At 36.4% G+C, this 27,304-nt stretch overlaps 1 protein-coding gene across 1 annotated transcript; it reads left to right on the top strand.

Annotated features, from left to right (window-relative positions):
• PIK3CA (phosphatidylinositol-4,5-bisphosphate 3-kinase, catalytic subunit alpha) lies at window positions 1-23,643 on the top strand. The gene is made up of 20 exons (XM_009575852.1): window positions 1-415; window positions 1,961-2,170; window positions 2,873-3,123; window positions 4,729-4,974; window positions 5,855-5,940; window positions 7,868-7,973; window positions 9,070-9,222; window positions 9,333-9,467; window positions 13,296-13,420; window positions 13,807-13,888; window positions 14,355-14,519; window positions 15,091-15,194; window positions 16,392-16,563; window positions 16,905-17,011; window positions 17,522-17,643; window positions 18,172-18,250; window positions 20,642-20,812; window positions 21,330-21,447; window positions 21,639-21,790; window positions 23,009-23,643. Exons 1-20 carry the CDS (start codon window positions 64-66, stop codon window positions 23,277-23,279), a joined length of 3,207 nt encoding a protein of 1,068 aa, XP_009574147.1. The 5' UTR covers window positions 1-63; the 3' UTR covers window positions 23,280-23,643.
• The last annotated feature ends 3,661 nt before the right edge of the window (window positions 23,644-27,304 follow it).

Below are 27,304 nucleotides of genomic sequence, written 5' to 3'. Positions count from 1 at the left end.
GGTTTACTTGTGCGAATCCCTGCTTGAAAAACTTCCAGTACAAAGTTATCTAAAGACTTAAAAATGCCTCCACGGCCATCATCTGGCGAACTATGGGGCATCCACTTGATGCCACCGAGGATCCTTGTGGAGTGTCTTCTCCCAAATGGAATGATAGTGACTCTAGAATGCCTCCGTGAGGCCACCTTACTAACTATTAAACATGAACTCTTCAAAGAAGCGAGAAAATACCCTCTATATCAGCTCCTTCAAGATGAATCTTCTTACATTTTTGTAAGTGTTACACAAGAAGCAGAAAGAGAAGAATTTTTTGATGAAACAAGGAGACTTTGTGACCTGCGACTATTTCAGCCTTTTCTAAAAGTCATTGAACCAGTAGGTAACAGAGAAGAAAAGATTCTTAATAGAGAAATAGGTGAGATTATCTTTATTTAAACATAGCTAATCTGTTTAACTGGCTTCTCCTCTTCAAGATGCAAAACAAAGAATTGAAATGGGTTGTGTTTGTTACCCTGTATCTGTCAAAGTTTGCATTTTGTAACTGTCAGTTGTTGCATCAAATGTCCAAAGATGCTGGTCATAGTAAAGCTGACGTTCGTAAATTGTGAATTAAACTTTTTTGCTGTTCTGTTTCATTCACATGTAAAGTCTTTGCTTTGTATATATCTGTAATTGTACATGGGTTAGAGGGTATTTTTTGCTTGTCTCTTATTAGCAGGATTTCATATTATTACAGAGCGAAGCCTGTTGTATTGTTTGGGATGTCAATCTTAATTTGTTTTGAAGTTTACAGAATTTTAAATTATGGATTTAATTACAAATCTTGAACCACACTTGCGATAGCACACATTTTAATGCTGCCCTATCTTGCTTACAAAGTAAAATTTCAGAAATTAGTTTTCCCCCCCTCCTTTCCTACAAAAAGAGCATGGGGGAGGGGAGGGAAACAAAAATACCTCAGGTTGGAGGGGCGGAGGGGAGACAAATTGTAGTGTTCTGAATCATCTCTGGAGTAGCTTACCATTTTCCTTTATCCATTGAGAAAGCACAGGGAGACTAGCGTATGTTTCAGCATCTAGGTTAAGTATCTAAATTCAGGCTGTACAAGCATACCTACTCCCTTTTAGTTGCTAACAGATGTACATTGCAGTGGTGGAGACTTGTCAACTGGAAATACTTGTTCTGGGGTGCTCCTAATTGTTAAATTATTTAATTGTTATGAATGCATCATAGGTAAACTACATCTGTTTTGTAAAGCTTAACCTGTTCAAGACTTAAGGAGAACAGTGGTTAGCTAACCATGCAACAGGACAATTGAAAGTTTCCATTTGAACATTCATGCATAAAAAATTATTTATGCAAGTAATCTCATTAAAGTAAATGGAATTACATCTGAGACAGAGGACCTAAGAGAAATGGACTCTTATTACATGACTCTGTGCCAAAGAGCCAAGTTCAATATCTCTTGGAGTGCTTGTCACGTTTTTAAATAGCGTAGTTCATCAAAAAAATTGTATAGTTGTCATTCAGTTGTAAGCGAAGTTAATTATGGTCCTAATAGCTACCAATAGTCCTGCTAGGGTTTTAGACAAAATCGGACATCACAGCTCCTCTGGTCCACTTAGGAAACTTTGTGTTGACTTCAAAGGAAGTTTATTACTTGTCCTTTTCCTCCAGGAGGAGTGTTAGCTGTGAAAGTGGTGATGTAAGGCTTCCAGCATCTTCAGTGAATGTACACCTGTCTTCTAACCTTTTCTGTGACTGCTGAGTGCACTTAACTTTAGAACTGAGTTGCTCTTGAATGAAATAAAACAATTATGCGTACAAGTAGAAGCCAGTGGTTAACACAAATATTTTAGATTGTTTTGCTTAAAGCATGCTTTTTCTGTCACTGATAGAAGGAAACTTTGGCTTTAATTATCAGTTACAATTATTTCCTCATGATTCTTCAATACTGTAGGTTTTGCTATTGGCATGCCTGTCTGTGAATTTGACATGGTTAAGGATCCAGAAGTACAAGACTTCAGAAGGAATATTCTTAATGTTTGTAAAGAAGCGGTGGATCTTCGAGATGCCAATGCACCACATAGTAGAGCGTTATATGTCTGTCCTCCAAATGTAGAGTCTTCACCTGAGCTACCCAAACACATATACAATAAACTAGATAAAGGTAAGATAAATATTTATGGTAGAAACATAATGGGTTTTTTTCAGTGATTGAAATCAGAGTACAGCTGGTGACTTAGGTAAATCGCTGGTATACGTACTGTATTTAGCACACTCTAGCAGTATCTTACAGCTTAAGTTACTCAGAATAACTTTCTTGATAGAGTGTAGATTCAAAAGGAAGACAACACTTAAAATAAAACTAGATTTTTTGCTATTGTAATAACTGAATCTTGAAATATAACTTGGTAAATAGAGGTGATTTTTTTTAATGGGCAGAAACAGCTTGTTGGCTTTGCATTTTTCTTTTCTCTGACATTCAGAAGTCTAGAATTAACTGATGCTGAATCACTGAGTTATCTTGCAGTCCTCAAATACAAAACAGTTACTGCTGTTTTCTTGGAGGCTAAATAGTCGGTAGTATTTGGTTAATAAAAATATTCTTAATCTCAAGGGGTAAAAGTTTGAATTTACACTAGAGTCAAAAATAAACTGAGCACACACGGTTCCCTGCAGAAGTTACAAACCCTCTGTCAGTTTGGGCTATGAATCTTGTCTACATCTTCTTTCAGTAGTACTGCAAGCGATTCTCTGTGTTGGGGGGGTGGGAGTTGTTTGTTCTGGGTTTTTTGGGTGGTTGTTTTGGTTTTTGTTTTGAAACTGTATTGAAAATGATAGGCCTAACATTATTTTACATTAATTCTAGGGCAAATTATAGTGGTGATATGGGTAATAGTCTCACCAAACAATGACAAGCAGAAATACACCTTAAAAATCAATCATGACTGTGTGCCTGAGCAAGTTATTGCTGAAGCAATTAGGAAGAAAACGCGAAGTATGTTGCTGTCATCTGAACAACTGAAACTTTGTGTCTTGGAGTACCAGGGCAAATACATTTTAAAAGTGTGTGGCTGTGATGAATACTTGCTAGAAAAATATCCACTGAGCCAGTATAAGGTGAGTAACATAATGGATTTATTTTGAAATACACTAAAATAATGCAAACTTGTGAGGGGAGGAAAGTGATCTATTTTGTGACTGGCTTGCTTTTTCATTAAATTAATCCAAAACACAGGAAGTAATAGTGTATGCGTCTTTAAACTAATTGGCTAATGTGTGAGTGTAGTGTGCCTATTTGTTGCTGTATGTGCTTCAAAAGAGAGGGGAGGAGAAAAGGTAATTTAAACTAGAATTTCTATCACTAGCATAACTTTTCTTCTTTGAATGAAGTAGTTTACCTCTAACATTAGTGATAAATCAGTGGTAGGTACTTTCAGAAATATCTTAGATTTCTGATGGCAAGAGATGAGTTATGTTTGAATGGGGTTGATGTAATACAAAAGGAAATTCAATCAGATGTTAAATTATGACGCAACCATTGCTATTATGAATCTTGTCGCTTCCACCTTTAGGGGTGGAAAAAATCAAAACAAACTATTTTTTTTCCTGTTACTTAAATCTTTAAATTTTTTGATCCTATTAAAGGAGTGGTAAACTTCCAGCACTACATAAATCATTGTTAAATCTTCCTTGTGGCTGTCTGTCCTTCATAGCCTGGGTTTTTTTAGTGCTGTGGGTGTGAGACAGAACTGCTGACTGAAGAGCATCTGAGCAGCCCTTTGGAGCAGACAACACTGTTACCCAGTAGATTTCCTGACAGATTGCTGCTGCTTCCTCTTTAAGGAATGTATTGTAATAAACAGCTTCAATTCCTTCGTCTAAAATGGTTGACGATCTGCTCTGCAGAGCAATGGGGGAGAGAAGGGGGCTGGGGATCCGGAATAATGGGAAAAGCAGCTCTATAGTATGGGAGCTCGGGAACAAGTGCGGGCATACATGAATAATTTTGCACAGTCATCTTGAGATCAAACACTAGACTTATTTGATCTAGCGTGGTTTCTTCAGAAGTATCTGCTATGCCTTTACTGTGCCGCAAAAGAGCTTGCTAATTATACTCCAGAGCTGGACCTGTCTTAACACATTGTATTTTGTGGTACTGTTGCCAGACTAAATGCTCTCAGCACTCAGTCCTGAATGGACACCATACAGGCTTGCAGCTAGAGTCTGTCGGGATCAGTGCTGAGCGTGAGGTAATCACAACTGAACCAAAAATGAGTGTCTGCCGTTTGTCTTGAGCTGTCTGCCTGTGACTAGGAGTATCAGTGTCACCTGTGCTAGGTCTGCACAGCAGGCTAGTACAGCAGCTTGCTGTGCAAAAACAGCTCAACTGCTTCCAGGAACAGCTCTAATCTGGAAGCAGAAGCAGTCTGCTTTGTTTGTGCTGCGCTGCGCCAGAGCTAAGGAGCGCTACAAGAAACCTGACTTGTCATTTTGTCAGCTCTGTTCTCTATCTCCAGTTTAACCTTCCACCGTTGCAGATGTTATTCACATCTCGAAATCAGTATGAAGCACTACTGTGTAGTAAAGGGTGTACATACAGGGACAATGATAAGCTCTTTAAATATGCTTTTACCTTTGTATTTTCCTGAATATTTTTAAGTATAGATTACCAAGAGGGTACACTTTGAAAACATATTTAATTTTGGTTTTGCTTTCTTGCAGTATATAAGAAGCTGTATAATGCTTGGTCGCATGCCCAATCTGATGCTGATGGCTAAGGAAAGCCTATATACCCAGCTGCCACTGGACACCTTTACAATGCCGTCTTATTCCAGGCGTATCTCTACAGCTACACCCTACATGAATGGAGAAGCTACAGCCAAATCCCTGTGGACTATAAATAGTGCTCTCAGAATAAGAATCCTCTGTGCAACCTATGTAAATGTGAACATTAGAGACATAGATAAGGTAAGGCAAATGCTGTATGGCATTGTATATGGTTTTCAGCAACTCATGGTTTCCCTCCTGCAGTTTTCTGTTCTGTGTTTATATTGGGGAAAAAGGTATTATTTAACATGTTAGAAAACTAGATCACTTTGTTATTTAAATTTAAGCACTCAATTCTAAAAAAATACAGTCATGTTTTAGCATTTGAAAACTTTTGTGTACTACTTAAAAGGCATGAGTTGTGGTATTTAGCTAAATATTCTGCCTGATAGGAGCAGAACTCAAGTTTGCATAGTTCACTTCAGCTCAGTATGTAATGGATAGAAGAATAAAACCGATGTTGTTATTTATATTCTAAATAATTATTATGTCTAAAATGTATTACAGTAATTGGGAATACTTTCATGAGGGGATGCTGGATAGCGTGCTGCTGTCTTTGTTTTTAAAAAGGGAGGTATTGGAAGGTCAAGGAGAAGAGGCAGGTAGGGTTCAGTCCCATTGAAGTCATACTACAAGCTTGGCTGTCTAACTTTCTCAGAATTTGTTTGGTCTTTTCTTTCACTATAGCTTGGCACAGGAAGAATTGAAAATAAATTCCAGGGTTTTTTAGAGTTCATTTCAAGTTTATTATTGTATTTTTAAGAACTAGTTTTGCAATTAATGAGGAAAAAGACCTAAAAGATTTTTTTCTAGAAGGCTATGCTTAGATACTACTTGCAGAGCATGAATGAATTTGGGTCAGGGGGTGGTGGGGCTGTTTGGTTTTCAGTTTTGTTTTTGTTTTTTACTTGATGGAAATTAAGGGGTAATATGTTGTAATCATAGTATATGTTGATAGCAGTGAAAAAAATTGTTTATAGTAACATTTCAAAGATAGTACTAATATTAACATTGTTTTCAGATCTATGTTAGAACAGGTATCTACCATGGAGGGGAACCTTTGTGTGACAATGTGAATACTCAAAGGGTACCTTGTTCTAATCCCAGGTAAGCTAAGTACTTGAACAACGGTAGAGAACCTGACTTCCAGGGCATCATAAATGATAGCACTGAAGGAGTAAAGGCTCGACTTAGCCATTATTCAGGTAGAGCTCCTTGCTGGGAATTCCTTGCCTTAAGTTTTGTAAGAACATTTTTACCTAACCCTATATTTATAAATAGAATTAACTTAATTCAAATGTAGATATTTTGTCTCGTTGCATATAATAGTATAGTTTCTTTTACTGAACAGATCTGTTTTACATGTACATTTGCAGTTGCCTCTGAAACTCCAATATAATTACCCATTAATACTGTGAAATCAGCACAGCTCTGGGCGACTGAGCTCTGGTTTTGACTGTGGATCAATAGCAGGTGTTCCAGTTGCAGGTTCAGATTGCACCTTCAGCATGGGGCAATGTGATGTAATGTAGCCTGCAAATTTGTTTCGGTGAGGTTGCAGAGTGTGTACTAAAGCAGAACCACTGAGTGTGGAGAGGTAGGTATTATTTGCTAGCATGGAAGTCACTGCCAGCTCTGGGCTGATTATTTTCAGGAGATTTGACCTACCATGAATATTATCTGGAAAAATAAATCACATGGACTTAAAAGTACCATTAGTGTGCAAAAAGAAGCTTTGTATGAGCATATATAAACATATTGAGAAAAAGTATCAAAAAGATGTTGAATTTCTGCCTGTAACTTTGACTAATGAGGTATGAAATTTCGGTATCTGCTAGGATAAGATGCAAAGTATGTGTTAAGAAGTAATTCTTGGCTTGCACTTTCTGTCTGACTTCATGTCTTTGAAAGTTTCAAAATTTATTAATATTTTTTGTCTGTACATTTTCTATTAATATGATTAGGTGTTATAATTAGAGAGCCTAATAATATACGCAGTTATTGAAAAACTCTCCCTCTGAGTTTCCCCAAAGATAGCTATACTTGAACTGATAGTTTAACTGTTTTAGAGAGAAAATCTTCTTAGAAAGGTGGTGAAGGGTGTGGCTTGAAAACATGGATATAATCACACAGATCTGTATTATATGAAATAAACTTTAATTCATTTTTCTTATGTGTTCATCTGCCAATTTTTTCATTCTTAAAGAAGGGCCTGGACAGTTATTTCTTTGTAAAACTGCTTTTAGTAGCTACAGACACACTGAAAAATTAATGCTGTCCTTGGAAGCTGCTGCCTCTTCCAACTGAGAAAATTCAGTGTGGGAATCTGCTTAGGAAAATAAACTGAATTCAGAAGTTCCTTTTCAAAAGCACAGTTCTGCCAATTGACAGATAAAGTCTACTTAGAGGAGTTCATGAAAACAAAATGTCTATTCCTGTAGAACCAATCTGTGCTTTTATTACTATGGTAAATAGAATAATATCTAAGTTAGGAATATTGCTTTGGATTTCTGTGTTATATTTCTGTGTTATATTCCCATCTTGCAGTTATCTTTTTATTTTCTAGCAGTTCAAATTTAGCTGAGTTCTGAAAGCTATGCCATGTTTTTTCCCACTTGCTTTTTTTCCCCTGAAGTGAAAAATATTTCACAAGCTAAACCTTACATGAGTGTAGCACATATGCAAATCCATTATCTTGAGGTTATACCTACACTGACGGTTGCAGTCAGTAGGTTTGCAACAGTGAAAGTGAATGAACCTATCACTAAGTTTGCAGGAACTGAACCTGACTTTTTAAGTGTGACTTTTTAAACAGTGTTGGTGCTAGAAGGCTAATCGGGGAAGTTTCCTTTCCCAAAAAGAAGTAGATGTGGTCAAAACATATAGGAGGACCCTTCTTCAGTAAGAAAGTGTACTCTTTATGCGCGCATATACTTTAGGTAGGAATACAACAAATGCTTTTTGGTATAATTGTTGATTGAATGCAGTTGTCTCTACGCTCTCCTTTAGCCTTTCTGCTTTTTAAATCTTACAGATGGAATGAATGGCTATTGTATGACATGTACATTCCTGATCTTCCACGTGCTGCTCGGCTCTGCCTTTCTATCTGTTCTGTTAAAGGCCGGAAGGGTGCTAAAGAGGTAAAATACTTCACGGCTTTAATACACTAACGAACAAAAGCTATTTAAGTCAAGTTTGGGAAGATATTTGGTAAATGCTGTCCTGACAATGAGTCTTCGTCCAATGTTTGATTTGAATCTGATTAAAATAGCATTTTTTCTTTTCTTGTATCTAATTCAGACTACCACTTTTATGTGGTCAGAAATTAAACAACATGGAAAAAAGCTTATCCGTTCAATGCTGTAAATCATGTCTATACTGTATTGCCAGACACAAAGATCAGTGTTAGTCTTTTGAGGTGCAAGTGCCTTTAAACTCAAGTTTCTAAACCCAGGAGTTACTTACCTATTTATTAAAAAAGGGCAATATTTATACTTGAACTTAGAGTTGATTTGTAGAAAATTAGTAAAGAAAATTTGTGCTGCTTTAGCATTTGATGCAAGATCCCAAATAGTAATTTTTAAGAATCTACATATGGCATCTAATTCTAGCCACCGGCATCATTAAATTCTGGGTTTGAGTGTGTGTCGCAGGTACTGTATAGTTTTTTGTCTACAACCAGGTTTATGAATCTTATGGAATCATAAAATGGCTTGGGTTGGAAGGGACCCTTAAAGATCATGTAGTCTGACCCCCTGCCATGGCCAGGGACATCTTTCACTGGATCAGGTTGCTCAAAGCCCCACTCAACCTGACCTTGAACACTTCCAATGATGGGGCATCCACAACTTCTCTGGGCAACCTGTTCCAGTGTCTCACCACCCTCGTCTTAAAAAAATCTAAACCTATTCTCTCAGTTTAAAACTGTTGCCCTTTGTCCTGTCGCTACAGGCCTTGGTAAAAAGTGTCTCTATCTGTCAAAAAAAATTCTCTCTGTCATCTTGAGTTATTTTGATGTGGGGAAAATGTTAGCATGTGTTTGCAAGTTTGATATCATTCTGCAAAATGACTGCCATGACAGTCATTCATAGAAAACCATGGTACAGCTTCCACCACCTGCTTTCAGCTAATCTGGGAATGTAACAGCTTGCTCTGGGGTGAAAATGTTATTTCTCCTGACTCACTCTGCAGCAATTAATAGATGACACTGAAAAATCATCTTTTAATCTCTTTAAGGAGCACTGTCCATTGGCTTGGGGAAATATAAACATGTTTGATTATACAGACACTCTTGTATCTGGGAAAATGGCTTTGAATCTTTGGGCAGTGCCTCATGGGCTGGAGGATTTGTTGAATCCTATTGGTGTTACTGGATCAAATCCAAATAAGGTAAGTATTTGCATGCCGGTTTCCTTTTTAGGAGTACATTTTCATAAAATATGCTGTATTATAATTAGTATCATTCAACAGAAAAAGTAATTTAAATTCCCTTTATATAGGAAACTCCATGTTTAGAGCTGGAATTTGATTGGTTTAGCAATCCTGTAAAGTTTCCAGATATGACGGTGATCGAGGAACATGCCAATTGGACTATATCACGTGAACTGGGGTTTAACTACAGCTATGCGGGGCTGGTAAGGCAAACTCCCCTTCCAAGATCAGCTACTAAAATATGAAACTATTATTTTAGTCAGTATATTAGTGATAAAGAAAACTTTTTTACATGTATCCTGATTTATTTGTAAAAGCAAAAAATCAATTTTTTGTTTTGTGTTTAGCAAAGTGAGTAATATATTCTCATTTCTTTATATTACCAGTAAACTGACCTAATGATTCACTGACGAACCAAAACACTTTAGAGAAACTGTCTTACTGTGCAAACTGTTAGGGCCTTTTTGACTTTTTTTATCGCTAATTCAGATGTCTAAACTACTTAGTTTAACTTTTCAAAAGTCATAATTCTCCTTCAATGATACTGTTTCACTTTGTTGCAATTTCATGTCTACAGGTAGGCTTTCTTCTGTAACCTAAAGGTGCTTATAACTCTTTACTGGCTGTTTAATGGGCTAGTTATGACCACAAGTACAGGGAATTCTAAGAGAATTGATTGGCATACACCTGAGTGTAGTCCTTTATCTCCTCTCTTCCATGAAGAAAATCTGTGCATTGACAATTGGCTTTTTGGTGAGGCTTGGAGTTTTATTAAAAGCACATTTTGGATGATTAAAAGGAGAAAAAAAGAAAAGCGGTAGAGCTGAAAATGCTATGTATTTAAAGACAAGGCTGTGAAATTAGTTGTTATGTTTTACACTTTCTTCTGGAGGCTGGTTCAAAGACTTGAGAGTTTCCCCAAGAGAGCTTGTGGTCTGCGTGGAGAAGAGTCTCGGGGTGGAAAGTTTCACTGTGCCAAAAAGTGCATAGGTGTCACTAAGCTTCCAGATTGGGAATTCTGGTGATATTTATAACAGTCCCATCTCAGCAAATCTTGAACAAAGGGTTGTAGGCATTTGATTTCTCTTGATACTCTACAGGAAGTCCATCATAGAGTGGCGTATCTGCTTATGATACGTATTGTGACTGAGCAGTGCTGCAGGACTCTTAAGTGTTTAAGGACAGCTGGCTTCTTGGTAAATAACATTCCTTTGCTATAACACAGCCTATTACCTGGGCATATATATGCTCAACTCATTGTTTTGTTCCACCTGTAGGCAAAAATAGAAAATGGTGAGGAGAATAAGCGCTCACTTCAGTGACAAAGTAATGATCAACTTACACTTTACAATTAAAAAAACCCCAACATTCTGAGGTAGAATAAAGTTTCAAGTTATTGCCTTTTCTTTTTTGTGATAATCCTTACAATACTCTAGAAGAAGGTCGTAGTGGTTAAATATGGAGAAAGCATATTTGCATCAATGACTAAGTTGACAGGGAAACAAACTGTGTATCATTGCTTTGGTCTCTCTTTCTCATTATTCATGCCGCTTTTCTTTCAGCCCTCCTTATTGTCTGCCAAAATCCTCTTATTACTTATCCTTTCTTAAATCATTTCATTAAATGTTTGGTAAGTTTGAACATCACTAGTTATCTCTTAGTATTGTATTTGTCCCCTTTATCTTTTAATGTGTGGTGTCTTCAGGACTGAAGCCAAACTTTCTATATTCAGGTACTGTGCATATTTATAGCTGTTTGTACTATTAACTATATTTAGGAAGTTAAAAGGTAATGTGTTGTTACTCATTCAAAAATTGGATACTAGATTACTGTGTAACATTGGCCATATCTGAAAGAGGTAAAAAATGCTTGTCTGAAATGGTCAAAATCAGCAAAGCAGTCCCTGAGGTATGATTTCTATATAAATGTTTTTGTTATAATACAAAGAGCGTAACTTTTTTTTGTTTAACCTTGAAATGCATTACACTGCATTTAAAAATCAATTAATACATACTTATAAGAGATCATTTATAGGTCCATTAATATCTCAAATATGAAAGAATTTTCAAATATTAAATCTAATTTACTGTCCCACAATTCATAGAATTTCAAGTTTTTGGTGTTGACCGCAACAGGATAAATGCATTTTCCTTCTGGCCTTGACCTAAACTATGATCTTTCTGACCCACTATGCAGGTACATTTTATACTTTTTTGACTTTCACTTACTATTTAGGATGACTCTTTCAGAATCAAGATGAATATGTACAATTAATCACTTGTTCAATATCAACTATTTGATCTTATGTCAGGAATAGGGTGATTATAAAGTCATTTATCCATTAACTTCCTTACAGAATGACTCTGGCTTTGCTGCTTGCACTGTATCTGTTACCATAATATTTAAGAATGTGTTCAAGAAATTTTCCGGTGCTACATAGAGAGTAGTCCTGAATAATTTTCCCCCACTCCTAAGACCAGTCCATGTGCTTCAGAATGGTAATAAAAAAACCATGTTGGTGCACTAAGATCTCACTATCACACTACTAACAGGGCAAGGTACTAAAAATCCTGTGAGTTGATTGATTCATACCTTAATATTGGTAGATGTAAGCTTGAAGGCCAGAATATTCTTGTCCCATATAATAGTAGTGAACCCATCATGAGAACACGTAATTTATGTAATTAAAGATAAATGTAAAGTAGAGAACTTTCAGTCTGAAGTAGATATCATGTGGTATAACCTGACAATTGTTTCTATATTTGTGCATATTCTTAGAAATAACACCACTTCACCTTTTAAAGGGTGCCTTGATCTCCTATCCGGAAATTTCAGATTGTTCTTTTTTTCAGCCGTTTTTTTTTTTTTTTTTTTAAAGCTAGATGTATTGGAAAGACTTTCTGTAAAAGACATGTAGGTATTTCTGTTTCGAAGTACTAGTTCAACCAGTTGAAAATTTCCATCAACAAAACTGGCAGACAAAGCTCAGTTCATTCTTGCTTATTATTTTGTTTAACGTGCTCAGCAGAAATTGCCTAAGGAAAGAGCAGAACAAGAGGTCAAACACTGTGGTTCTACAGTTTAAACAATTTGAACTTGAAAAAGAGTTGATCTCATTCTTTTGTAGTAGTAGGTATCATACAGGTGTGAAAATGTGAGTTCACTATAAAACCACTATTGAACTCCTGTAGAATTTTTGGGATGGCTTCATCTTAAGTGTCAAACTTGTCTATTACAGTTGTATTTTATACTAAAGGCAATAATACAAGCTGCTTAAGATTTCTTTTTTGCAGTGCAATTATTCTGTAGTTGAAACTTCAGAAACTGCATCATTTCATATGTTGCTTTGCGAAAAACACGTTAAATGAACTAAGGAATGGGAAGTATAGGAGAAAAATTGAACTTGGCACATGAACTGTGAAAAATCAAGTAGTAGTAGTTTCAATACCTCTGCCATTGGCCTAAGCTGGTTCTAATAAATGAAGTCTTAGATAAAATTAGTTTCAGTGTGTACCAGTTCTGTTTTCTGTGCTCTTTGGGGAATATCTTATACTAATTCTGCTTAATGTTTTCCAGCCTTCCTGTTACTCAGGCTTTCCTACAGTGTTCCACCTTTTGTTTACCTAGCTTCATCCCCCATATTCTGCTTTTTCAGTTCTGATGCTTTTTCACTCCTTTCAGCAGCTCTCAGCAATCTCAAAACTGGAAACAGAAATGACCAGTTTCATTTTGTGCTGCATTGTTGTTTATCAGATGTCAACTGCTATTTCTCCACACAGCTGACTTAGTTGAAATATACCTCTTGTGCCGGTAGTGACTTAAAGCAGTTGTAGAAATCAAAGGCCTAGTCTTTCATCTCTCTCTATTTTTAAATTGTAAGTCCTCAGTTATAATAAAAGGAAACAACAAGATAGTATTGCATGACATAAGCTTTAAGTGTTGCTATGCTGTTAAAATACTTTACTACTTGTATGTTCTATGACAACAGAAGGAAATATGTGGAAAGTTAATGGACTACTTTCTCTCTGCAGAGTAACAGAATAGCTAGAGATAATGAATTAAGAGAAAGTGACAAGGAGCAACTGCGAGCCATATGTACGCGAGATCCTCTGTCTGAAATCACTGAGCAAGAGAAGGACTTCCTCTGGAGCCACAGGTATTTAAAAACAAAAACCAAACCAAAGAAAAACCCTTGTTGGTGCAGTCAAACTTTGTACCGTTCACTCCAAATTTGTCATGAATTTCTTGGGTTTTGCTCCCTTTTCTTTATTCTGTATTGTTGGGGTTAGTGTTTTAGAAAAGGCTTTTAAAGCATTCTGCATTGTATGTCTTGGTTCCTGGAGAAAAGTAAGTTGTTGAATTAGTTTACGTTTTCCCCATTACTGCAGTCTTACCTTCATGCATGGATCCTGACACCACCTTATGGTATCCATTGGATTCTGCTGACAGAAGAAGAAAAAGATGCAAGACTGAGGGGACATAGTAGATAGTTATTGAAGCAAAAATGACATTTTGTACATACAACTTTTTTCTCTTTCACAGACACTATTGCGTGAATACTCCAGAAATTCTGCCCAAATTACTTCTGTCTGTTAAATGGAATTCTAGAGATGAAGTGGCCCAGGTAACATGTAGCACTGAAGAAGTTTTAAGTTTTGAAGAAGCTTTAAAGTATGGTATTCTAAAGAAAACTTCTGGAAGTTAAAAACATGTTATATTTTTCGTTGAATGTAAACTTAGATGATTCGAGTTGCTACTATAACTGACTGATCAGTGGTCCATAATTCTTGTTCTTTAGCTCAGTTTGAGTCTTAGGATTTCCTCTTGGTGGCATTACTTGAATCCTTGTTATGTTGCTGACTTGTCAATTACAGTTAAATGTGAGGTTTTGTTTTCGTTCTTTTTATAGTGGATAAAATAACAAAGTCAGCTGGCAACTAATACCAAATTCTTTATTGAGAGAGGACTAGCGAGTAAACAGCTTCTACTTAGAAGCAGTTTGTGTCTGATGATACCTTCTAATGGCTGTGTATTACAACTTCTTCCTAATCAATGCAAATGTGTAACGTGCTTGGACTTCTTGTCCACAGATGTACTGTTTAGTAAAGGATTGGCCTCCAATCAAGCCAGAGCAAGCAATGGAGCTTTTGGACTGTAATTATCCAGATCCAATGGTGCGAGCTTTTGCAGTTCGGTGTCTAGAGAAGTACTTGACAGACGACAAACTGTCTCAGTACTTAATCCAGCTAGTACAGGTATATAACATATTTTGGTATACTTGATGTCTTGTGTATATTCGATGATCACAGAGGCTTAAAATACCACAAAAGTTAAGGTGATGTGAAAAAGAGGTCATTGAAAGTATCTGTTTGCATTGCGAATTATTTAGTAGGAGAAGATGAAATGTAGTTCATTTTCTGTAGTGCTGTGGTTTTGCTTGTTGATATTAAATGCCAAAATTTTGCAGAGATGCAGAACTGTTCTACCAACTGGAACAGGGAGCTATTTCAGCTGTCCTAACATATGGAAGAGTATGAGCAGAAGCATCTCCTCAAAATTTTGAGGAAGTTAGGCTAAAATATTTGGTAACAGTAAAGGAAGCATTAGATGGTAAGTCCCTAAAATAAAGGCAGCCAATGCACTGTCAGCAGATATTGTTCAAATTCTAACACATGCAAGTATTAATACCAAGATCAGTCATTCTACAAAACTTAATGTAAAACATAGATTACTTTTTATTTAACTGCCTTTAATCTGTATATTGTTCATAAAAATAATAACTGCAGCTGATATTTTTGCTAATGTTCTCTTTATATCCTTAACTAGGTTCTGAAATATGAACAGTATTTAGATAATCAGCTTGTGAGATTTTTACTCAAGAAGGCACTGACCAATCAAAGGATAGGACACTTCTTCTTTTGGCATTTAAAGTAAGCTTAATATCATGCTAAGGGGTGGTGGGATTCCTATTAGCTGTAAACAATTAGTTGTTCTAAAGGCTTGGCATACTAAATGTCCTTTTTTAGCAAAATATTGCTACTTAAAGTTTGTTTTATATTGGTTAAGAGTTTGAATGCATAGTTTGGTATTAGAAGTCATCCCTTGCAGTTTCAAAAACTAACTAATAGTAGATACTTAGTCTTGTACTTCTTTTTATCTAATGATGATTATTCTAAGAGCAGGGTAGTCTAATTAAGATGGCTGGAAGCCTCCCTATATTGTTAGCTGTTTACAACTCGGACAGATTTCTGCTGTTTGAACTCTATTTTGTATGCCAGATCCCCCCCCAGTCTTTTCCAGAAAATTTTGCGAATAGTTGAGGCGTAAAGAAAGCCACCCAATTTGACCAGATAAGGCTGTGAAAAATAACTGTTCATACATGCTTGTTAAAGACTTTATAGAGCTTGGTAGCTAAAATATCTCAGTGTTCTTCCCTACTAAGTATAACATGAGCTTTTGTAATTCCTGGTGTTGAGAAGGCTGAGCATAAATCAACCTACAGCATACTGGATTGTAGCTAGGTCTCACGTAAAAATGCTGTTCTAAGATAGTGTGATCAGGCACAGAAATAGAAGCAAGGAATCTCTGTTGTGCCTGCAGTTTTCTACTTCCCTTGGTAATCATCAAGGATAATGGAATAAGTTGTCTGATTAATTTGTGTGAGGGGATGTATTTTAGGACTGTGCGAAGACTGAGAGTAGGTAAGAACAAGAAAACTAGAGGAGCCATATTCTGGGATCGGCTAAGTGAGACAAGGAACAAATGAAACAGGTTAGGTTTGCTCTCAACAAAGAAATCCGGAACTTGAATTGAAGGCTTGAGGTTTAGTACGAAGTTTCTGGGAAGTATGGGTTTTGAATAAAGGCAAGGGGTAGGGAAGGACAGGATGGAGGCAGAAGGAGTGGGGAAAAAGCCTATAAACTCTGTGCTGAATTAATTGTAGAGGGTACTGAAGTCTGATTAGTCCAGTCAAAATGAGATGAGTTGGGGGGGTCAATACAAGTTATTTACCTGTAAAGAAGGATCCATTAAGCAGCCTTCAGGAAGATGTTACAGGTATAGCTTCATTTTTGGCACCTCTAAGTGGTCTTGTCTTTAAACTGTAACTGTTCTTCCTCTCTGTGTAGGTCTGAAATGCACAATAAAACTGTAAGTCAGAGGTTTGGTTTACTTCTGGAGTCCTATTGTCGAGCATGTGGAATGTACCTAAAGCATCTGAGCAGGCAGGTGGAGGCTATGGAGAAGTTGATTAACCTCACAGATATTCTCAAGCAGGAAAAAAAAGATGAGACCCAGAAGGTATTATAAGCTATCCACATACCAAAACTGTTGCTGTTGAGTTACAGGAATTACTTAGAACTGTGTTTTATTTGATTACCTAGAAAAGTATTAATGCTAACTTCAATAGATAGTATGTTACCCTAGAAACTATAGTATTTTCTGTGTGCATTGCCATTGTCTACCTCTTAAGGCAATAGAACTAAAGTTAAGTGTTTCAATTTGTATAATATGTGGCTAAGCGGAGTTGCTTATGTTGAAACTGTGCAAAACCGTGCTTTAAAACCAAAGCTAAAATCTGATACTTACCTTCATTTACATGTAATTAGTGTTCTCAAAACCTGAATGTGATTATTTATCAGGTACAGATGAAGTTTCTTGTTGAACAAATGAGACGGCCAGATTTTATGGATGCGTTACAAGGTTTTATCTCTCCTCTTAATCCTGCGCATCAACTGGGAAATCTTCGGTATTGTCTTCAGTTTTGAAATTCGTCTAGATACTTAAGTAAATGCTTAGTAATGTTAACATTAACAACATTAAGGTTAAATGCTAACATACTACATGTTAGTATCTTCAGAGTTAACTGAATAAAATTTGTAGCGGAGTAATTCATAGAGAGTGAAATAGTTTCAATCTAATGGTTTAACAAATTAGGGAACAATGTGACAGTTAGCTGTTCCTTTAAGGTGACAGGAACTGCAGTCCTTTTTCCATTTGTAGGCAACACACACTGCCAAAGGAAAATTTACAATATAGCCAGCTCTTCTGTTAAGCTTGGCAAATGGTTAACATCGCACTTACTAATTCAAGTTTGAAGCTGAAAGTAAAAGTGGTTGGTTGTCACTTGCCCGTGCATCTTTAATTTGATACTAGTTCAAAGAGTTTGAAGAAAACAGGGAGAACTTAGTAGTATTACAGAAACATGGTATGAGAGTCAAATTGTGCCTATTTCATAGAAATCTTATCTCTTTTATAGGCTTGAGGAGTGCAGGATAATGTCATCTGCAAAAAGACCCCTGTGGTTGAACTGGGAAAACCCAGATATTATGTCTGAATTGTTATTTCAGAACAATGAGATAATCTTTAAAAATGGAGATGGTAAGGAAAAATAAGACTAATCCAAAAGATACATACCTGTTTATTTTCCTAACCTACTGTTTAGTATTTTTTCTAACCATATAAAATACACTTATTGAAAACACTCATCTAGGCAAAGCAGTTTTCTTTTCCAGAAAAATTAAGCATGCACAAATAAATATTTGTCTCAGTCACATACAATTTTACATGTTCTAAGATGCTCCGTCTGCTGAGGTGGAACATGATAGTATTTAATACTTTGGGTTTTTTACTTGAAAATGTCTTCAAGATATTACAGATAGTAATCTGTAATTCCATTGTCATGTTTTTAGTGTATATTTTAAACAGCTTTGAAACTGCTACCACAAGTTTATATTGATTCTCAACTATTTAAAACCTGCTTTTCTCTATTGAGAAAACAAAACCTACACTAAACTGTGCAAGCCTCATTTCCTTTAGACATATTTTTTGGGGGAAAAGTAAAATAAGATGTAACAAAGTGTTCTGGTGTTACGAAATTTGCAATCTCTATGTATTTGACTATTCCAGACTTACGTCAGGACATGCTGACACTTCAGATAATTAGAATTATGGAAAACATCTGGCAAAATCAGGGTCTTGATCTTCGGTAAGCATTAGAGGTCATTCTCAAGCAATACTGTTCTTAATGGGTTTTGCATTGGTTTGTTACCAGAGATTGCTTCTATTCTCCCAAGGGTAATAAAGGAAATGCTATAAATAGGCATGTTTGTACATGTTAAAGCAATTTTTAATATTTTTTTTAATAATCTTCAGTTAGCTAAACTACTGGATTCTGTAAAGATAAGATCGTATTTGAAAAATACTTAAGTCTAAATCAAGTGGATATGAGGGATCTACATACCAGGAATGGCTACTAGAGCTAACACACACTAGCCACCCTATGGTCTACTGATGTTATCTGTAGGATTTGCTTTGAACAAGTTCCCAAACTTGCAGCCCTGTTCAGCGACGACTCTTTGTAGTTGGTATCTTCATTTCAGTACACCAAGCAGATATTACCCAGTCTGATTTGCATGCAGCTTCTCCACCTTTAAATAGTCTGTGGGTACAGTACCTTCTGCAGAATGCCATTCAGTATAAACTATTCTGCTTCTGGAAAACCGATGCTAGACAGGTTACACTTCCAAATATGTGTTTGCTGTGTGGTAGGTTTTTAGGTGGAGGTGTAACAGAGCTGCCTCTGCACTGTCAAACCAAGTATGTTCTTTGCACCCCCAGTTCTCATTTCTTCATTGTCTAAACAAAAGGACCTGTTGGTCTACATCACCTCTCATGTGTCTGGGCAACTATTTTGTCTCTAGTATTGTAATGTGTGGCAGAATTATGGCTTTGTCCAAGAATGATTTGCAGAGTTACAGTTCACAGTGCTCATGTCTTGAAGAGTAGCCAGCTATGGAAGTCTGCAAAAATAGATCCTCTCCCACCACTTGCTACCATTTTTCTTAAAGAGGCAACGTGGAGCTTTAGAAGAGAAGTTGGATAGGTATGGTGTAAGTGACAGCCTGATTTTTTTAAAAAAAAAAAAAATCAAAACAAAAAACTCCCAGCTGTCCATCTGCTATACTGGAAGACTGAAATGAGCATGCATGATGAGGCACGTGAAGGACTCTGAACCTTAAGCAAGCTACAGATTACACTAGCGCACAAAAAGAAAATCTTTTGAGGATCTAGAAATCACAACTTATCCCACTGAGGCCTCTAAACTGTATGTCTCTATGGTACAGAAAGTCTAACAGTCCAAAGTTTATGCCACATCCTTAAGAAAATAGATGTTTTTCTTGGACCTCCAAATCAGACATTTATCTAAAAATGCAAGTGTAGATAGATATAAATATACTTTTAGGACCTGCAAATAAAGTGCTGTTAATCCAGAGAGGAGAAGCCCACCTCCACAGCAACACCAGCAGTCAGCTCTGCCACTGGCTACACATTGCACTGGTGTTCTGTAGATTCTTAGGTCTAATACAAAGCCATGATAGATAATTTTTCTGGATTTTTTACCATGGCATCACAAAAACCTTTTGATACTCCAGTGTTCCTAGAAGGCTGTTTTACTCTGTAGGCATGACACTTTCACTCCAAAAAGTGGAGAGAAAAAGGGTGCTTTTAGGTACATGACCCTCTTAACAGAGGTTGTTAAACATGGTAATGGCCATTTTTCTTGAATAAAAGGCTAGTTTTGAGTTGTTTTTTTCAGATGAAATGTTTTGAACATAACAGAAGAAATACAGACTTTGAGGGAGGGTGAGGGAAGAGACCTGTGAAAGACAAAAGAGGCAGAGGAATTAATTTCTTCTACCTGTAAAGAGGAAAATGGGCTACTGAGATTATCCTTTGAGTTTCACTTACAGATTACAAAAAAAGTGATTTATGATGTTCTTTAAAGAGTCCCTGAATAAACATCTGTTTACAGTTAGTCCGTTAACATCTGGGTAAATTGCAATGTTGCTGACTATAGATTCCAGTTACAATTTTGTCATATGCTCAGGTAATATTCGGAAACTCACTTTGAAGGTCCCATGCTGGTTTTCATACAAAGTATTACCTCCTACTTTTTTATAGTAACCCATGAAATCCTGACATTTGTTTTCTGAATGCTTAGATTCTGTCTCTAGTACTTCACTTTGAATATAGTTGAATAGATCTCATTAAATCATGCTGAATGTCTCTTTAAGAGTTTTTCCAGTGTATTCCCCAAGGCCTCCAAGAACATGTTAATAAATTTTTGCCTTAACCTTTTGTCCTGATATAAAACTGAAGAATGACATTGGTGGATACAGTGGCTGGCATGTTACTGTAGTAATAATTGGTACATTTTTTTCCACAAGACTAATGATAATACACCTATAAAACATTAAAACAGATTTTCATATCCTAAAGTAAGTAAAAGATGACACTTACCTGATAAGGGTTATCAAACATGCCTGTTGCTTGCTGTCTAAAACTTAACTCTAAAAAAAACCACGTTGTTTTTCAGGATGTTGCCTTATGGTTGTTTGTCTATTGGTGACTGTGTGGGACTCATCGAGGTAGTGAGAAGCTCTCATACAATCATGCAGATTCAGTGTAAAGGAGGTTTAAAAGGAGCATTGCAGTTCAACAGCCATACACTGCATCAGTGGCTCAAGGACAAGAACAAAGGAGAAATGTGAGATTTCCTGTTGCTTATTTTTCTTGTTCATGTGCTCTTTTTGATGGAAACTTCAGGAGAACTAAAGTTCATGAAGTGGGAGGTTATGTCCATCTGGTTTTGGTCCCCCCCCGCCGCCCTCGTTTGCCTAGTATTCCTGCTTGTAGCTCTTTTATGAGTTTGGGTGGTTGAGTGGCTTCTCAGCAGTAAAGCGTAAGTTGGAGGCAGAATTATGAAGATATGGCTTAAGTCTGTATTTTAACAGTAGCTCATCAAAATGAAAACTACTGGCCTTCAGAAGAGACAGTCACTTTAATAGCTAGTTTACTGTTCTGTGATCTAACTGTGAGTATTTCTCTTCTTAGAGTATGCTGAATTTCTTCCTTATTTTGATAAAGTGATAAAGTTCGGGAACTCTGCTTCATTGAGAGAAGATAGAAGTTGGCTCTTCCCTAATGGGGTGGGGGGGGGTGGGGGGAGAAAAAGTCTGCACTTTTTATATTATTAAAATATCTGAATTGTTTGTTTTCAATAGGTATGATGCAGCTATTGACTTGTTTACACGTTCTTGTGCTGGCTACTGTGTTGCTACCTTTATACTGGGCATTGGTGATCGCCACAATAGTAACATCATGGTAAAAGATGATGGACAAGTAAGATATGTTTTTCTAAAAACATAGCCTAATGTCATCTCTCACTTTGATATGAGCCTGTTTTTAAAAAAAAAAAACAAAAAAACCAAAAAAAACCAGTTCATCTGAACTAGAAGTAAATGATCAATTTTACTATGACATCATTTAAATGAGGAATTACTAATCTTAAAATACCTTTCTGTCTTTCCAAGCTGTTTCACATTGACTTTGGGCACTTCCTCGATCACAAGAAGAAAAAATTTGGTTATAAAAGAGAACGTGTGCCATTTGTCTTAACACAAGACTTTTTAATAGTGATTAGTAAAGGAGCCCAGGAATGTACCAAAACAAGGGAGTTTGAAAGGTGAGCTTTTTTAAGCATTTAACTTCCAGAGTATTTTGTACCTAAAATGCACTTTACTACTGGTGACCTTTAATAATTAGCCTTTCTAACTGAAAAGTAGGATTTTAATTGGCTTGCAGTGGGTATGTTCTAATTCTTTAGTTGAAGATCAGCCATCCACTTGTAAATCAGTAGGTGATCTTAGCGCTTACATGGCCTTGGGTTCGTGAAACCTCACTTTAGCTTTGCAGGGTCAGCACGCATGTCAATAAAGATAAATTTTTAAATATCAGAAACTTTTTTTGATTTAACACTTAAAACAAAATCCTCTTGGGATTGCATAACTGCAAAAACTGAGAATCCTTAAATGTCAGTATAATGTGCATCAGAGCCTTGCTGGTCACTCAGCAATACTTCTCTCTCCTATAGCTGCTGTGATACAGCTCTTCAGCTGGCCTGTGTAGTTTGTGTCATTCTGCAGAACCTGCTAAGAAAGGAGAACTTTAAAATAATAATAATAAATAAATAAATAAATTCTGTTGCTGTAGTCATTCCTAATATCTGTCTTTCCAGAGATCAGTCTTTGAGAGGTTTCAATCTTAATCTTAATTTCATTATGTTGGGAGCAGGGAAGACAGATTTTAAGTTATAGTGTCTGTCTGAATGCTGCAGTGAAGCTTTTTTGCGTATTTTTTTCTTAACTTGACTTAAATGACTGATTTCAGCATAAACGAGCATTTCTCACCCAATGTTGTGATACAGCAAATGCCCCTGTGTTCTATGTATTCTCTAGAGTCTCTAAGGAGCAACAGCTAATGCCATTGTAAAACTATAGGAGAGAAGTGCATCTCTGATGATAACAGCAAAGTGCTGCTTGCAGCAGTATATCAGGAAATGTGCTTTGAAATCTGAAATGTCAGTAGCAATTACTAAAATGGCTCTGTGAAGTCCCAAACTTATGTTGAACACTTGCATGAATTGCAAGTGAGGTTTAAGGCTAGAAAGCCTGTCTTCAGTTTGGCTATTGTGTTAGTCTGACCGCTATTAATTCTTACAGAAATGAAGATAACCTAAGCAGGAATATGAGGATACTTTCTCAGCAACATTATGGTGTTCTTATTAGACTAAGACTGTCTACTTTTTTAGTGTCCAGTTACCTGAAGACTGTTTTGGAGGTGAAGAAGTAGTATGTGTCTAATAGGGAAATACACTGAGCTTTTTTTTCCCTGTCTCTTCCAGGTTTCAGGAGATGTGTTATAAGGCTTATCTAGCAATTCGGCAGCATGCCAATCTCTTCATAAATCTTTTCTCCATGATGCTTGGCTCAGGCATGCCAGAACTGCAGTCCTTTGACGATATTGCGTACATTCGAAAGACCCTTGCATTGGACAAAACTGAGCAGGAAGCTCTTGAGTACTTCATGAAGCAAATGAATGATGCTCACCATGGTGGCTGGACAACAAAAATGGACTGGATCTTCCACACAATAAAGCAACATGCTTTGAACTGAAATGAAAGCAAAGAAAACAAGAACTGATAGCCCGCTTTGTGGGTACTGCACTGTTAATACCCGTTAGCAGCAAAGACTGGTTGCATAGGAATTGCACAAACCGTGAACAACATTAGAATTTATGGCAAGAAAAGAGATGAACTGTTCAGACAACTGTCAAAAAATAATGTAAAACAGGGTTTCAGATAGCACTAAAATTGTACACTTCAAAAATTAAGCTTTAGTATGATGTGTGACTTCATGTTATGCCTTAAGCCCAAAAAGGTAAACTTGGAAGAATGTTTCCTTTTTTCATTTGATAGGATAAATTAGAAGGAAAAAGAAAATAGTGCTAGCATGAACATAGTCCATCACATATTACCTTAGATCTGGTACAGCAGGTAGAGACTATGCTGGATTGAGAAGAGTGGAAAGAGAATTCAAGTGATAGCGAATATTTAAATACAGCATAGTTTGAAGGGAAGGAGTTTTAAGCTCAAAGATCTAAAAACAATAGTGAGAGGACAGTGCCTTTTAAATGTGCTCAGAGGCATTAACACTTACGGGGTTTAGATGACCCTTTGATTTCTGGGTCTGTCATCTACACAGTTTCTGAAAGCAGTAGGAAATAGGCCCGTTCAGTATGGTGTTTCTTCTGCTCAGTATTTCTAGGGGTGCAATTCATACCTTCACAAAGAAACTCCCTATCATCCCCAAAAACTGACTAACCTGGAAATTGAATGGTCAGAATTGGGTTTAGTGCAACAGAGAGTTGTAGTGTTCATCTTAGGTTTGCTTTAATCTAACTTGAACTGAATAGATTTTTTTCATACATGTTTTCCAGAACCTAAAGAAAGGTGAGTTATTAAAATTATTGAAAGATTATTTTTTTATAAAGGCTATTTATATAATAGGAACTATTATTAATATATATTCTTTATTTACATGATTTGTCCAATATTCACTCTTTTAATTTTGCAGCCCAGTTCTGTCTGTCCAAGACTCCCGTTTCCATTAACGTCACTGAAGGTGACCAGATATACTCCTAGGACCAAATTCAACCCTGGTGAAAGAGGACACAAGTACCATCGAAGTAGTGGGAGATACACCCACTAATGCCAGAGGTGAACTTGGCCTAAGTCTCTTCAAAAAATTTTTGGGCATCACTCTTCACATTACTGAAGTGATATGCTGGCTATTCAAGGAACGTATGTTTAAACCCTCAGTCTTTTGGGTCCACCATTTCTCCTCTTTCTTCCTCCTTTGGAAGTGGTTGTTTAATCCAGTAACAGATACATCAGAAACAGCAGTTTAGATTTTCAATATGATCAATAATAAGCAGTTCAACATACAGCAAATACGTTGGCTAGCTCAAAGCATGTGGAGTTACCAAATATTTTATAGCTTTGTCTGTTTTGTGTGTGTGTAATATATATTTGTAAATCTAGTTATTGTCCTCTAACACTATTACGATGTGTGCAATCAATTAAATTGGCACCACTTTTTGAAACTGTTCAGAGTACCGAGGATTTCAGATTGCCCATATGCAAAACTTCAGGTAGGACTGTTTTTCTAATTATTAAACAGGTTTTTTAATTAGTGAAGCCCATGATTCTGAGGGTGGTGTTCACCCTGACATTTTAAACTTGCTAGATTGGCAGCACTTGGAGTGAATTCCAAAGGTCTGGGGCTTTCTGGGGGTTCAGCTCTTTCACTTGCAAACGTGCACCAAGGTGCCACTCAGAAAGTGCAATACCACATGTAATATAAAATATGCTGACAGCTGGTGTTAGATTAGAATATAAGTATATAAATAAACTGTACTTTGTGCAGGCTGTACTGATGAGGTAATGAGTGGTTGGCTTCATTTAGCAAATTGTAATATATTAAAAATGTGCAATCAATTACATTATGAAAGACTTTGGGGATTGTAAAGCCAAGACTTTGGTCTTTCAAGACACTTTCATAGTCAAGATCCTGCAGTTGATTACTGCACAACATGGATACTTGGTGTTGTGGGGGGAAACCTGTTTTTGTGAAAACTACGGAAGTTCCAAGAATAGTATGGGGAATGTGAAGTTTTATTTCCTTAGTTCTACTAAATATTTTGGAGTAGTCCAATAGACTTCCCATTACTCTTTTCATTGACTGTTACATATTCCTTTTTGTTCATATGAATATTTTAACTCCTGCTAACCTTGTCATACTTTCTAGAGCAAAATTACCCTTCTGTGTATTACTTTGCAATCCACACACTCTAATGATTCAGCTCTTTTAAAACATGACTTAGTTTCAATTTAAATCTAGTTCACAAAATCTGAAACCCTGTTGGCTGTAACTCTTAATTTAATCAAGTGAAACTTGCACAAATGCCACATTAGGTGCTATATTATCCTTATTTATCTGGTATTGAAACAATGCTTTACCTCATTTATCTAAGAGATGGTCAGCATTTTCCAGCCTGGATGAAAAGATCAGCTCAAATTTATTGGGTGTTATGAGCCCAACTTCTTTTGTACTTTGCCCCTTCCTAGCCATTTACTTCTGTAAATATGAGTATAAATGTCTTTCAGTTCAAGCGTACAGTGTTCTGCACCCTTTTTGCATAAACAGAAAGGTATGAGGAATCAGGCTCTGTTTCCAAAAGTTACCGCAACTAAATGCTGTGCACAAGCTGTAGAAGTTATTATGAACATCAAATAGTAAAAGAAAGGAAACTTCATAGTGATACAGATATAATATGATTTGGGATAATTATAGCCTTTAAATATAAAAAAAAAAGTAGGAGAAGCTCATGGGTTTTAAGTAGTTGTTCCTACCATAACCAGGATGGGCATTTGAGAAACATTCTGTCAGAGTTTCAGGAAAAAAAAAATCCTTTTTTTAAGCTTCAAAGCATTCAACCCTAATTACCTTATCCCATTATGCCAGTTTTGTGCTGATGTAACTTCACTGAAGATAGTGGAGGTACTATTTACTTACATTTGTGTAAATGAGAGGATGTCATCTGTTCTCAGTATCAGAAATAAGATCTGCTTACAGACTGTGAAAGCACCTGTAACTGAGCTCTAGATTTTTACAGAGATTGCTTGGAATTTGGATTTTTATTTTTTAACTATTCCCACTTCGTGGAAGTTTGAAAATGTTCCCTTTATTCTCAGTCAGCTGCACAAAACACTAAGTAGCTTATTTTGAGCTTGAATTGAATTTGAACACCTTGCTTCTGCAAAACTTTGTAGTAGGTCTACCAGAGCAAGGAGCCCAGGATTGGGCCATATGTTTTTATTACAAAGCATTAGGAAATGGTGATTTAGTGAAATACAAATTTAAAAACAGTAACTTTTTCAACTGTGAAACTATGTTTGATTTGATGACAGAACAGGCTGCTGCTGCTTAGTTTTTCTTAAAAAATATATTCTTTGCTTTCATAAAGGTAGCAGAAAAAGCACCTGTACTGACTTAATATGCACACTTTTCTGTTCTGAAGGGGTGCATTAGTAGTTTTTTCATAGGTGAAACAGACTTTCAGTATAATTTTTAAAATAAAAAAAAAGCATTTAAATAAAATCAAATTTGATAGTGGTTTGGCATCTTGTGGAGAAGATATCAGCCTGCATATTAAGGGCAATATAGAAATTACCAAGCTTGTAGAAAACTTTGTATGTGATGACCTTGCTGTTGGTGGTTTGGAGGGTTGTTTTGGGGTTTTTTTTTTCCAACTTTCCTTTTTGTATAAAATATTAAATGCCCTTCAGTGGTCAGTAGCCCATGTTTGTTGACAATTTGAAGGTATTTTTTTTGCTTTGTCATTTTATAACTGGTATGTTCCAACGTCTGTTCTTAATAATAATTGTGAATTCCTCCTGTTTTGCATGTCTGTACAGGTTGCAGACCTGGGCTGGACCCATTCAAAAAACAATTATCAAAAAAGCCACTTGAAATAAGTATTTTGTTGATGTCTTTGACATCTCAAAAGTGCTTCAAGTTAATGAAAATGGTGTGGTATTACAGAAAGAATTGTAACTTGCTGCTTCTAAGATTTTTTT

This window comes from Fulmarus glacialis, unplaced genomic scaffold (genome assembly GCF_000690835.1).
Source record: "Fulmarus glacialis isolate BGI_N327 unplaced genomic scaffold, ASM69083v1 scaffold34504, whole genome shotgun sequence".
In the NCBI taxonomy this organism is placed as follows: Eukaryota; Metazoa; Chordata; class Aves; order Procellariiformes; family Procellariidae; genus Fulmarus; species Fulmarus glacialis.
This window is presented reverse-complemented; position numbering and strand designations above follow the sequence as displayed.